Genomic DNA, 11,683 nt, shown 5'->3' on the forward strand with positions numbered 1-11,683 from the left:
GTCAAAAGTGGGTGGAATCTTGGCAATAAAATTATTTTTTTAATAATATTTTTTGAAATAATAATAAAAGTGAGTTGGATTTGAGGTATTATTGTTTTTTATATGGTTAATTGCCTGGGTTGTTAAAAACGGGCGAGAGTCTCCACAATAAAATTATTCTTTTAATAATATTTTTTGAAATAATAATAAAAGTGAGTTGGATTTGAGGTATTATTGTTTTTTATATGGTGAGAAAGCTTCTAAGGAAGCAGAATAATTGTGGGGGTGGTCAAAAGTGATGAGAATCTCGCCAAAAAAATTTCAAAAAATCTTGTAGAGGTAGTCTTTGAATCGAGTTGTTGATGTTGGAAATGGATTGAGAACCATCACAAACGTGTAGGACACCTAAAATTTTAAGTTTAACAACAATAACTTGGATTTACAATGTTGGAAATGGATTGAGAACCATCAAAAATGTGTAGGACACCTAAAATTTTAAGTTTAACAACAATAACTTGGATTTACAAAAATCCTTGCCGGATTTTCTCTAAATATGACCGGAATTTCCATAACTTTCTCGGTAACTCCTCTGTCTTGTTAGACTACACTTAACTTAGTTGTCAAACCAGCACGAGGACAAGTAATCTCCTCCACACTAACTCATCACCGTTATTCAAGGAAAACCACATAGTAATAAGGTGCTTATGGTTCTTAAGAACACGTTTGTGAGATGCCTCTAGGTCTTGGCTCATTCAGTGTTTCCCTAATGTCACGACCATTTCCACATTTCCAAATATCCATAATTCTTTTTTTTTTTAAAAGGTATATATCAACCTTCCTAAACATAATGATGTAAATCTATAACCTGACATATGCATTTTACCTATTCCTTTCAATCATCAAACGAGTACATAAGCATAAGAATCTTATCCTATGCACAAATGTTTTGCGGCATGCATACTTGCCTAAGGTCTATGTCTTTATATTTATACTTAGCACAAAGTTAACATGACATATGTATTGGATCCACTCTACCACAAGACATTCTATTCGAGATATTTATCAAGCAGCGGTGTTAATGGTGTGGTCTTGATGTCCCGCTGCAGTACCGGTGACAGATCATCCTTACCATAAAGGCAGCAGTTCCTCCCGGCCAGGTGGCGTGACCTGGTTTCACCAGCCACGTGATGCTTTGGTATTGCAGACTTTGGTCTTACCGCCACAGACTCCCGCCTTACTTCGACGGTACAGATCTTGTTTGGTGATCGAATGGTTAGAATTTGTCCTGGTTTTGCTATGACTATTAAGTGGATTCATATCGCCATTTTGCTCATTTGGTGCCGCGGTCTTTGCGGACCTGGTTCAATGTTTCTCCTCAGCTCGATTCCGAATACCCTTGTGTCTCCAGCCTGCAACACTCCAAGGTTTCTTTCCGCCCAGAACCAAATCCTCACAGGTAACTTGGTTGACAGTCCTTGGTTACGATTTGATGCATTGTTATCATGAAAAATCCCTTACAGGTTCTTATGTTTTTCCCTGTCGAATTTGTGCAGCTGCAACCTGCTATACTGCAACAAGTCCACGGCGTTTTCTTCAGCAGAATCTCCCTCCGGCACTACACCGGTATGACTCGGAATTTGGGGTTTGGTTTTGATTATTAGCGGTTTAAGTTTCGGTCTTGAGCCACCATCTGTGACTTGGTGCAGACCTTATTTTCCAGCACGGTTCTCTCACACCTGCTGTCGGGTATTCCTTGAGGGAAACCCTCACAGCTGCCTTCGCTGCATTCGACGGTGATTCCTCTGTTGAGAGACTTTAAGTTTATAGAACAGTCTCCGAGTTCTGTTATGTATATTCATACTTTACTGTTTGGTTTCAGACCGTCCTGTAGATTTGGTGTCGTTACATAATTTTGGGTCTTTGGTTCTTAAGCACAGAACTTGTAATATTATTTTGGGGCTTGACCCCCTTCCTCAAATGTATGGTTATATTTATGCTTAGCAGTTCTCCGTTGGTACTGCTCGTATTTGCAGCTGCATATAAACCCTAAGCCCTCGGGCATTTTACTGTGGTTTAATGGAATGTTTCTTTTTGATTGCCGCTATTCAATTAGAGATATGGGTTTGTATTTTCGCTATTAACTGTTTGTTCACATGCGGCCTACGCCTCTGTGTTATTTGGGTTATATTGCCCATTCTTGGTTCACAATCTCGGTGGTTCTAAGATTTTTAATACCAATCGCTTGATACGCCTCGGCGTCTGTTCAACGTCTGGATGCTTAGACTTTTCCCTATGGAACAGGGCGGCCCTTTGTGTAAAGTTTATTATCTCTGCCATCAGATTCTTTACAGTCTTTTTGTTTTAATATAAGGGTTTATATTTATGTTTGCATGCACAGCCTCTCGGCCTTAATAAGTTTAATAACCAACTTCGCATGCTTACACAGGTTTTCCATTACAGTTAATATCTTTTCTTGATAGGCATATACTCCAGCTCTTGGACTGATATACATATCTTTTGTCGATTACATGCATTGTAACGTCTATGTTCTACCACTGTTCCATCTGTTATTAACTATTCCATTTTCTTCGTTATGGATTTGCTTCCAACCATAGTCGGAATTGTTTCTTAACTCAGAGTTCCACGTTTTTAGCTAGAGATCCCTCACAGATCTAGACTCAAGTACCAGTCTTATGGTTTGCTTTGTAATGATTTAATTTCAATGCCTACTCACTGGAATGTAAAAACTCTGTTAATAGAGCTAGGACGAGACTGTTACCTGCAACCAGTTCTCAGATTCAGGCTACCTTAATCATATGCAGACTTATTTAAAGGCTCTGTACCATTTCACTTGATCTGGGTACTATTCCCGACTCTGTCCATTAAATGACAGTTTCTTCCTCAAGTTTGCACAGGTACATTACACTAACAGTATCTAGGAACAACAGTCTTTTCCTACTTAAATCACTGTAACTTTAATGCACATTCAGTTTTCTATCAGGGACTACCAGTTTGGAACCGTACCTGATTACCGATGTCAGGAATGGTTTTTTAAAAAAAAAGGTCACCTGAGCTTTAATTCTGCTCTCCTCCCAGCCATGAGACCCATCCTTCAGACGGTGTTCTCCCCCCGAGCAATCCTGCAGGCCTCCAGCCCTCAACAGGAACAGTGCACTCACGTGCCAGGTTATCTGGTCCTAACCAGACTTAACCCTCTTGCACTCACGTGCCAGGTTATCTGGTCCTAACCAGACTTAACCCTCTTTTCTTCTGCACTTTTCCTCTTCTTGGAAAAAGATTGCCGATTCTCTCTGTCTGTCCTCCCCACCATTCTCCATCCACCTTCTTCTTTCTTCCAGTTAGGGTACTCACTGATCCATTTAACCCATGCCAAGAATTAGTTGTAACTGATATGTAATTTAAAATTACTTTTACGCAGGTTTGATTAACTGATTGGTAATTTAAAATTACCTTACGTGGGGTTAATCACAATAGGTATATTACATACTCCCCCCCTTAACAGGAACACCGTCCTCGGTGTTCATCTTTCGTTGGAACTTGATATTTTACTCGTGGTATTACCATCTAATCCACACAAATTGTGATCCTTTCTCTTTGAAATCAATGATTTCATTCCAAGGAAAGACGACAACAAAATAGTAATGATATAGTCTTAAGAAATATCATTAGTTATAAGCATCAATAGTCATAATCATTCGTAATTGCAAAAATATGCAACTTCCACTCGCCACCACCTGGCCCTTGTTTATTCATAATAAACAATTCTCTGTGTCAACTTACCATAACTTACCATCTTATGCTTGAAAGTCATGAATACTTTCATGTAAGCCTGTTAATAGAGGTTGGACAATTCTTCAACCTTCCATGGTAAGTAGTTCCTGCAATGTATGACTAACAAATTCAACCACATTAGTCACTATATTTTGAGTCAAATGAGACACTGTGACTAGCAATCAATTGTGCAATGTTAGATGCTTTCTAAATCACAGTACTTTTACAAGTACTTAAAGAGCACTAATGCTGAACATCAAATGATAAATCACTGCTCACGTGCACACTGAACGAATTCTTACTAAAGACATCCGTAAAGTACTTCAAGAAGTACCAGAAGAGCACCTAGCTCTCTAATCATCAAACAGTCAATCATTTCATCAAGCAAGAACTGTCTTAGCTCCCACTAAGATGTTCACCACATTATTAACACAATAAAGGAATTAAAATTTCCATTTATTCTTTATCGAGCACTAGGCTCATCTCTTATTAAATGTGCATAACATATTTTACACAACTATATGTAAAATTCATTTTTAACATAACATATAGCTGATTAGTTAATTCCTTTAGCCATGAGTTCACACTGGACTAAGGAATTCCCAACCCATGGGAACTGGTTCTCACAACCAAATCGAGTCATTTTCACATCCAGATAGTTTCTTTGATAGAGACCTTACCAGGTCTAACATAGAATCCCACTGGCCAACCAGCTCAAGAATTCTAGGGAGAGGAGATCTGGGCAGACAAGTACCATCAACCCTTCCGGGCAGGTAGCTGCCATCAACTCAACTCTCTGGCAGACAAGTACCGTCAACCCCTCCGGGCAGGTATTGCCATCAACCCAAGCACTTGCAGGTCCTACTCGACTGCAATTGCACTGGTCTTGCTAGTAAACGCCATCTGATCCTAACCAGACATAGCGTACACAGGAAAATTCTTTTCCTCTTATGCCATCTGATCCTAACCAGACATAGCATGAATATTTTTTTCTTTTAATACTCTTTCTCAAAGTAATATGCATAATGAACCATATGAACATTATCATTAGCACAACAGACATGCATGTATACCATGCATTTACACTTAACCCCAACATGGGTCCACAACATCAAGATTGATGGAAACATATCCATCATACATGTTGTATGCATGCAAATTTTCCAAATAACATAATTCATGCATATCATATAACATCATTCTTTCTCATTTATAATTGCATTTCACATTGCACCAATTTATGTGATGAGTTTTCTTGTTGCCATTAAGCTACCACTACTTAATCCCATCAGCAACGTTAGTTATAAATATGCATCAGTTAACACGTATTTCATTTCCAAGAGTGTTCATGCATACAATCTTAGCTTGTATAAAAGTATATGCAAATACTCATTAATGTATAAATGTCAACAACAGTTGAGTTAATACCCTCAACATTTCCAATTTTGCCATAGTCTGTTGTTCCAATTCAAAACATCATTAACGGAGTATTATCTTACGTTTACTATGGCTAGCTTTAGTCATGCATCGTTAGTGTAATTAAACATAATTTCTCTAACATACAAGAACATAACTCTTATGTCCCAATGACTAATCTTTGTGCATACTATTGCTTATCATATAAGTCCTTCTTTAATGTATGCAACACTTATTCCCTTCACTAGAAGACCACCCTCATTTCATACGACCAACCATATACCTCTTTCTTAAAGGGAGTCATTTTAATCCTCATTTCTCTATCTTCCGATGTGAGGATTTCTCAAGATTCCCTTTCAAGAAATTATTAAAGATATCTATCTTTCGGCATAAAAATCAAGATACAAAACAAGGTTTACTTATCCTTTGTGCATCAAAATCAAGCAATCCACACAGCTCATCCAACACGACAATCTCTCCAAGAGATTATTATTTCAAGGAAGCTAACATGACCACTTTCTCTAAGTACACACAGACTCATAATTCCAAAGTCAAAATAGCTACCAATATGCAACATGTGTTCTCCTAACACAATTATTTTACTTTAATGTACATAGTTCCTTTCACGGAACAAGTAAGACTTTTTTGGTTCTTGTATGAACACTATTCTAATGTGTCTTTAAAAGAAAGAACCTCTATTTCCATTTTCAAGAATTCTCATAAAATCCTTTATCTTCATACATGAAGTATGCACACTCGTGTAGGGTAAAACTATATTTATGTATATATATAATATACTCTTTCTTCAAAAAAGTTAGAAATGAATATCTATGTGCCTAGAAGCACATCTGTAGCTAACTTTTTCATGCATTTAATGCATAATCATTTCACTAGAGCTTAGAACTAACTAGAATCATAATGCAACTAACTTATATATATATATATATATACATATATTTTCCAAGAAGCTTTTATCAATAAAGATACATATTTTAATTCAAGAAAACTTGACCACCTTCCATGCTATGTCCTCAGGACATTTATATGCCTCATCCTCTTCTCTCAATAAGATACTTTGGCTACATTTAGCGAGGATTTTATTCCAAGAAAAACAACGAGAGACAAACATTTCTCTCACAAGACTCACATGTAGTCCGACTAGGAGGAACTACCTATTCTTTTTACTAAGAAGCATGTAAAATAACCAATTCTTTTACTGCAAGTATTATCGTAAGAAAACATATAAACAGTCAATCTTTAACTGCATGCCTTATCCCATTTCTTTACCAAGAAAATCTATAAAGAACCATTCTTTTATTGCACGCATTCAAATACTTTCTCTACTAAGAAATCATATAAAACATTCATATGTGTTCTTCAAGAAAGTGAACAAGACACTTATCTTATCCTCGGATCAACATGCATAACTAACAAGTTAAACCACCTTTACCGAAAGCAATGGCTCTACTTTATGCAATTAGAAGCATAATCTCCTAAGTGTCACACACGCACCAGAGTTACCACTTGATGCTAGACGCAACAACTATCATAACAGCACTATGTGACCATCTCAGAATAATGAGTTCAAGGAGACATTATGAAAATCATTAACATTAATACTCTATAGTTATCATTTTCCAACTCCTTAAGCATGATCAAAGGAATACTCATATGCACATCGAGCGCTTATCTAGTCATCCCAAGACTTAGAGTCTTCCGCGAGTTTCTAACACTCAAAGCTTGCTTTATCTGGTCATCACCAGACTTAGCGATTTCTTTTTCCCATCTCCGTCTGTCCCTACAGCACGGTCTTCTTCCTTCTCCTTGCTTCCTTTTCCTTTGGAAGCATCTATGGTTGGGGAAGGTAATTAGAGTTTACTGACAACGGTATTAACACAGGTAGTCTATTTATGAATAATTATCACATGTAATTATACCATGAATGGGTCCTAGAAATGTTACCCACTGAATATGCCTTTACCCTTAACTTCACACTGGAATGCAACATGCACAAGGAATCCATCATTCCCATAGTAGAGATAAATTCAACCATCATTTAATCGAGGCTCCAATGGTTTTTGTCTCCCAACAAGTAATGATTAACATCAGCACATACCATGCTAATGGATTTCAGTCAATTAGAGGGTAATCATCATTAAAACTATTAGGACATAAGCATATACTATTCATCATGCATTCTCATGGTGAATAAAATTAAGGCTCTTCTCCTAAACAACTAGAGCTATAGCACAGAGACTCTTTTCATAAACAACTAGAGCTATAGCACAGAGAGAGTAAGAATCTTCACACACACATTCCATGCATGTGACATCAATCAACTTTACTTGTTTACGAATTGTAGCAATCTTAGTCCAATTCAATTAATGTATATAAGTTCTATGGGTTAGTCATACAATACCAACCAATCTCAACTACCAATCGTCTTCATGCATCCATGACAAGACTGAATCAAAAGTTAGTTATGAAAATCAAGTCTCGCTGCTTGACACAACTACCAATCGTCTTCATGCATCCATGACAAGACTGAATCAAAAGTTAGTTATGAAAATCAAGTCTCGCTGCTTGACACATTGCATGTTTTCAATATCTAGAGGGGTTCTTCTAATGTTCTTTTTAAAACAATTTTTCATCCCATTCAAGGATGTTCCCCCTAATTTTATATTCATGCATTGGCTCATTAAGTTTCGTTCATTGTAATTTCAATCTAGTTCAATATATGCATTGCTGTTATTGCCATATGTGCCAATCAAAAGTTGGTAGTTGGTTGTCACTTCCTCAATGAGTGTTCAATATAGTTCTTAAGTGTAATGAGTGTTCAAATATTGTTTGTAAGTGCGACAAAAGTTTCATTGTCTTTTATCCTCATCAGGAATCCAAAAGTTTCATTGTCTTTTATCCTCATCAGGAATCCAACGTTATGAATGTAGTTATGCAACAACTTATTACCTACTTCTCAAGGAAGTTATAAACATGAATCACACCCGTCATGCCAAAAGTAGTGTACGTCAGCGTACCTCAATATCCTTTCCACTTACCAATTCCCAAAGGCGCCAGTATTGCAACCTTTGGCTCTGATACCAATTTGTCACGACCATTTCCACATTTCCAAATATCCATAATTCTTTTTTTTTTTAAAAGGTATATATCAACCTTCCTAAACATAATGATGTAATCTATAACCTGACATATGCATTTTACCTATTCCTTTCAATCATCAAACGAGTACATAAGCATAAGAATCTTATCCTATGCACAAATGTTTTGCGGCATGCATACTTGCCTAAGGTCTATGTCTTTATATTTATACTTAGCACAAAGTTAACATGACATATGTATTGGATCCACTCTACCACAAGACATTCTATTCGAGATATTTATCAAGCAGCGGTGTTAATGGTGTGGTCTTGATGTCCCGCCGCAGTACCGGTGACAGATCATCCTTACCATAAAGGCAGCAGTTCCTCCCGGCCAGGTGGCGTGACCTGGTTTCACCAGCCACGTGATGCTTTGGTATTGCAGACTTTGGTCTTACCACCACAGACTCCCGCCTTACTTCGACGGTATAGATCTTGTTTGGTGATCGAATGGTTAGAATTTGTCCTGGTTTTGCTATGACTATTAAGTGGATTCATATCGCCATTTTGCTCATTTGGTGCCGCGGTCTTTGCGGACCTGGTTCAATGTTTCTCCTCCAGCTCGATTCCGAACACCCTTGTGTATCCAGCCTGCAACACTCCAAGGTTTCTTTCCGCCCAGAACCAAATCCTCACAGGTAACTTGGTTGACAGTCTTTGGTTACGATTTGATGCATTGTTATCATGAAAAATCCCTTACAGGTTCTTATGTTTTTCCCTGTCGAATTTGTGCAGCTGCAACCTGCTATACTGCAACAAGTCCACGGCGTTTTCTTCAGCAGAATCTCCCTCCGGCACTACACCGGTATGACTCGGAATTTGGGGTTTGGTTTTGATTATTAGCGGTTTAAGTTTCGGTCTTGAGCCACCATCTGTGACTTGGTGCAGACCTTATTTTCCAGCACGGTTCTCTCACACCTGCTGTCGGGTATTCCTTGAGGGAAACCCTCACAGCTGCCTTCGCTGCATTCGACGGTGATTCCTCTGTTGAGAGACTTTAAGTTTATAGAACAGTCTCCGAGTTCTGTTATGTATATTCATACTTTACTGTTTGGTTTCAGACCGTCCTGTAGATTTGGTGTCGTTACATAATTTTGGGTCTTTGGTTCTTAAGCACAGAACTTGTAATATTATTTTGGGGCTTGACCCCCTTCCTCAAATGTATGGTTATATTTATGCTTAGCAGTTCTCCGTTGGTACTGCTCGTATTTGCAGCTGCATATAAACCCTAAGCCCTCGGGCATTTTACTGTGGTTTAATGGAATGTTTCTTTTTGATTGCCGCTATTCAATTAGAGATATGGGTTTGTATTTTCGCTATTAACTGTTTGTTCACATGCGGCCTACGCCTCTGTGTTATTTGGGTTATATTGCCCATTCTTGGTTCACAATCTCGGTGGTTCTAAGATTTTTAATACCAATCGCTTGATACGCCTCGGCGTCTGTTCAACGTCTGGATGCTTAGACTTTTCCCTATGGAACAGGGCGGCCCTTTGTGTAAAGTTTATTATCTCTGCCATCAGATTCTTTACAGTCTTTTTGTTTTAATATAAGGGTTTATATTTATGTTTGCATGCACAGCCTCTCGGCCTTAATAAGTTTAATAACCAACTTCGCATGCTTACACAGGTTTTCCATTACAGTTAATATCTTTTCTTGATAGGCATATACTCCAGCTCTTGGACTGATATACATATCTTTTGTCGATTACATGCATTGTAACGTCTATGTTCTACCACTGTTCCATCTGTTATTAACTATTCCATTTTCTTCGTTATGGATTTGCTTCCAACCATAGTCGGAATTGTTTCTTAACTCAGAGTTCCACGTTTTTAGCTAGAGATCCCTCACAGATCTAGACTCAAGTACCAGTCTTATGGTTTGCTTTGTAATGATTTAATTTCAATGCCTACTCACTGGAATGTAAAAACTCTGTTAATAGAGCTAGGACGAGACTGTTACCTGCAACCAGTTCTCAGATTCAGGCTACCTTAATCATATGCAGACTTATTTAAAGGCTCTGTACCATTTCACTTGATCTGGGTACTATTCCCGACTCTGTCCATTAAATGACAGTTTCTTCCTCAAGTTTGCACAGGTACATTACACTAACAGTATCTAGGAACAGCAGTCTTTTCCTACTTAAATCACTGTAACTTTAATGCACATTCAGTTTTCTATCAGGGACTACCAGTTTGGAACCGTACCTGATTACCAATGTCAGGAATGGTTTTTCAAAAAAAGGTCACCTGAGCTTTAATTCTGCTCTCCTCCCAGCCATGAGACCCATCCTTCAGACGGTGTTCTCCCCCCGAGCAATCCTGCAGGCCTCCAGCCCTCAACAGGAACAGTGCACTCACGTGCCAGGTTATCTGGTCCTAACCAGACTTAACCCTCTTGCACTCACGTGCCAGGTTATCTGGTCCTAACCAGACTTAACCCTCTTTTCTTCTGCACTTTTCCTCTTCTTGGAAAAAGATTGCCGATTCTCTCTGTCTGTCCTCCCCACCATTCTCCATCCACCTTCTTTCTTCCCAGTTAGGGTACTCACTGATCCATTTAACCAATGCCAAGAATTAGTTGTAACTGATATGTAATTTAAAATTACTTTTACGCAGGTTTGATTAACTGATTGGTAATTTAAAATTACCTTACGTGGGGTTAATCACAATAGGTATATTACACCTAAGTTCCAGGAAGATTAACTCTTAGCCAAGAATCCTACTAGAGGCCCATAGAAATTTTAATATTATTTATTTATAAAATATAAAATTTAATATATATATATATATATATATATATATATATATATATATATATATATATATATATTTGAATTAAAAAATCTAAATCACTTTAATTATTAAACTTAAAAATATTTAGGGGAGAAGAGATTTGAAATAAGATAAATAAATTAATAAATTTGAGAGTATTTAGTGGAAAATAAGGAATATGGTAATGATGGTGAGTAATGTCTACCAAGAAAGTAAAAGATTAATGGAGATTCTTTATATTTTATTTTTATGATAGAAAAGAAGGGAGAGAAGGGTTAATATAGCGCTATAGTTTTGTTGATTTAACATGTGCAGAACGCTAGTAATGTGGCGAATATTTTTAAAATTTCAACATATGTGAGTGAGTTTTCCAAAATCCCAGAGAAAATATGCTTTTCATCTTCAACCGTATTAGTATGGAAAAGCTCACAAACTCTTTTGTCCCAAGGTATTCTGGGAATTTGACCAACACCTTCACTTTGAAGGTCATGAGAATTCTTCTTGCTTAGGAAATGTCTATTTTCTTCTTATCACTAGTCATGACACACTTGTTATCAAGATTGGGATT

The 11,683-nt window shown here is 37.5% G+C and overlaps 2 protein-coding genes across 2 annotated transcripts; both read left to right on the plus strand.

Annotated features, from left to right (window-relative positions):
* Window positions 1-1,215: 1,215 nt before the first annotated feature.
* On the plus strand, window positions 1,216-2,308 carry LOC149194363 (uncharacterized). The gene is made up of 3 exons (XM_089407532.1): window positions 1,216-1,435; window positions 1,533-1,602; window positions 1,686-2,308. The coding sequence occupies exons 1-3, from the start codon at window positions 1,249-1,251 to the stop codon at window positions 1,774-1,776; spliced, it is 348 nt and encodes a 115-aa protein (XP_089263658.1). The 5' UTR covers window positions 1,216-1,248; the 3' UTR covers window positions 1,777-2,308.
* Window positions 2,309-8,567: 6,259 nt separating this feature from the next.
* Window positions 8,568-9,853, plus strand: LOC149194364 (uncharacterized). Its single transcript, XM_089407533.1, has 3 exons — window positions 8,568-8,980; window positions 9,078-9,147; window positions 9,231-9,853. Exons 1-3 carry the CDS (start codon window positions 8,793-8,795, stop codon window positions 9,279-9,281), a joined length of 309 nt encoding a protein of 102 aa, XP_089263659.1. The 5' UTR covers window positions 8,568-8,792; the 3' UTR covers window positions 9,282-9,853.
* Window positions 9,854-11,683: the final 1,830 nt, after the last annotated feature.

The sequence above is a fragment of the Pinus tabuliformis genome, chromosome 2_2 (genome assembly GCF_031772625.1).
Source record: "Pinus tabuliformis cultivar Carrire ecotype Pingquan chromosome 2_2, CPIR1, whole genome shotgun sequence".
NCBI classification, from domain to species: Eukaryota; Viridiplantae; Streptophyta; class Pinopsida; order Pinales; family Pinaceae; genus Pinus; species Pinus tabuliformis.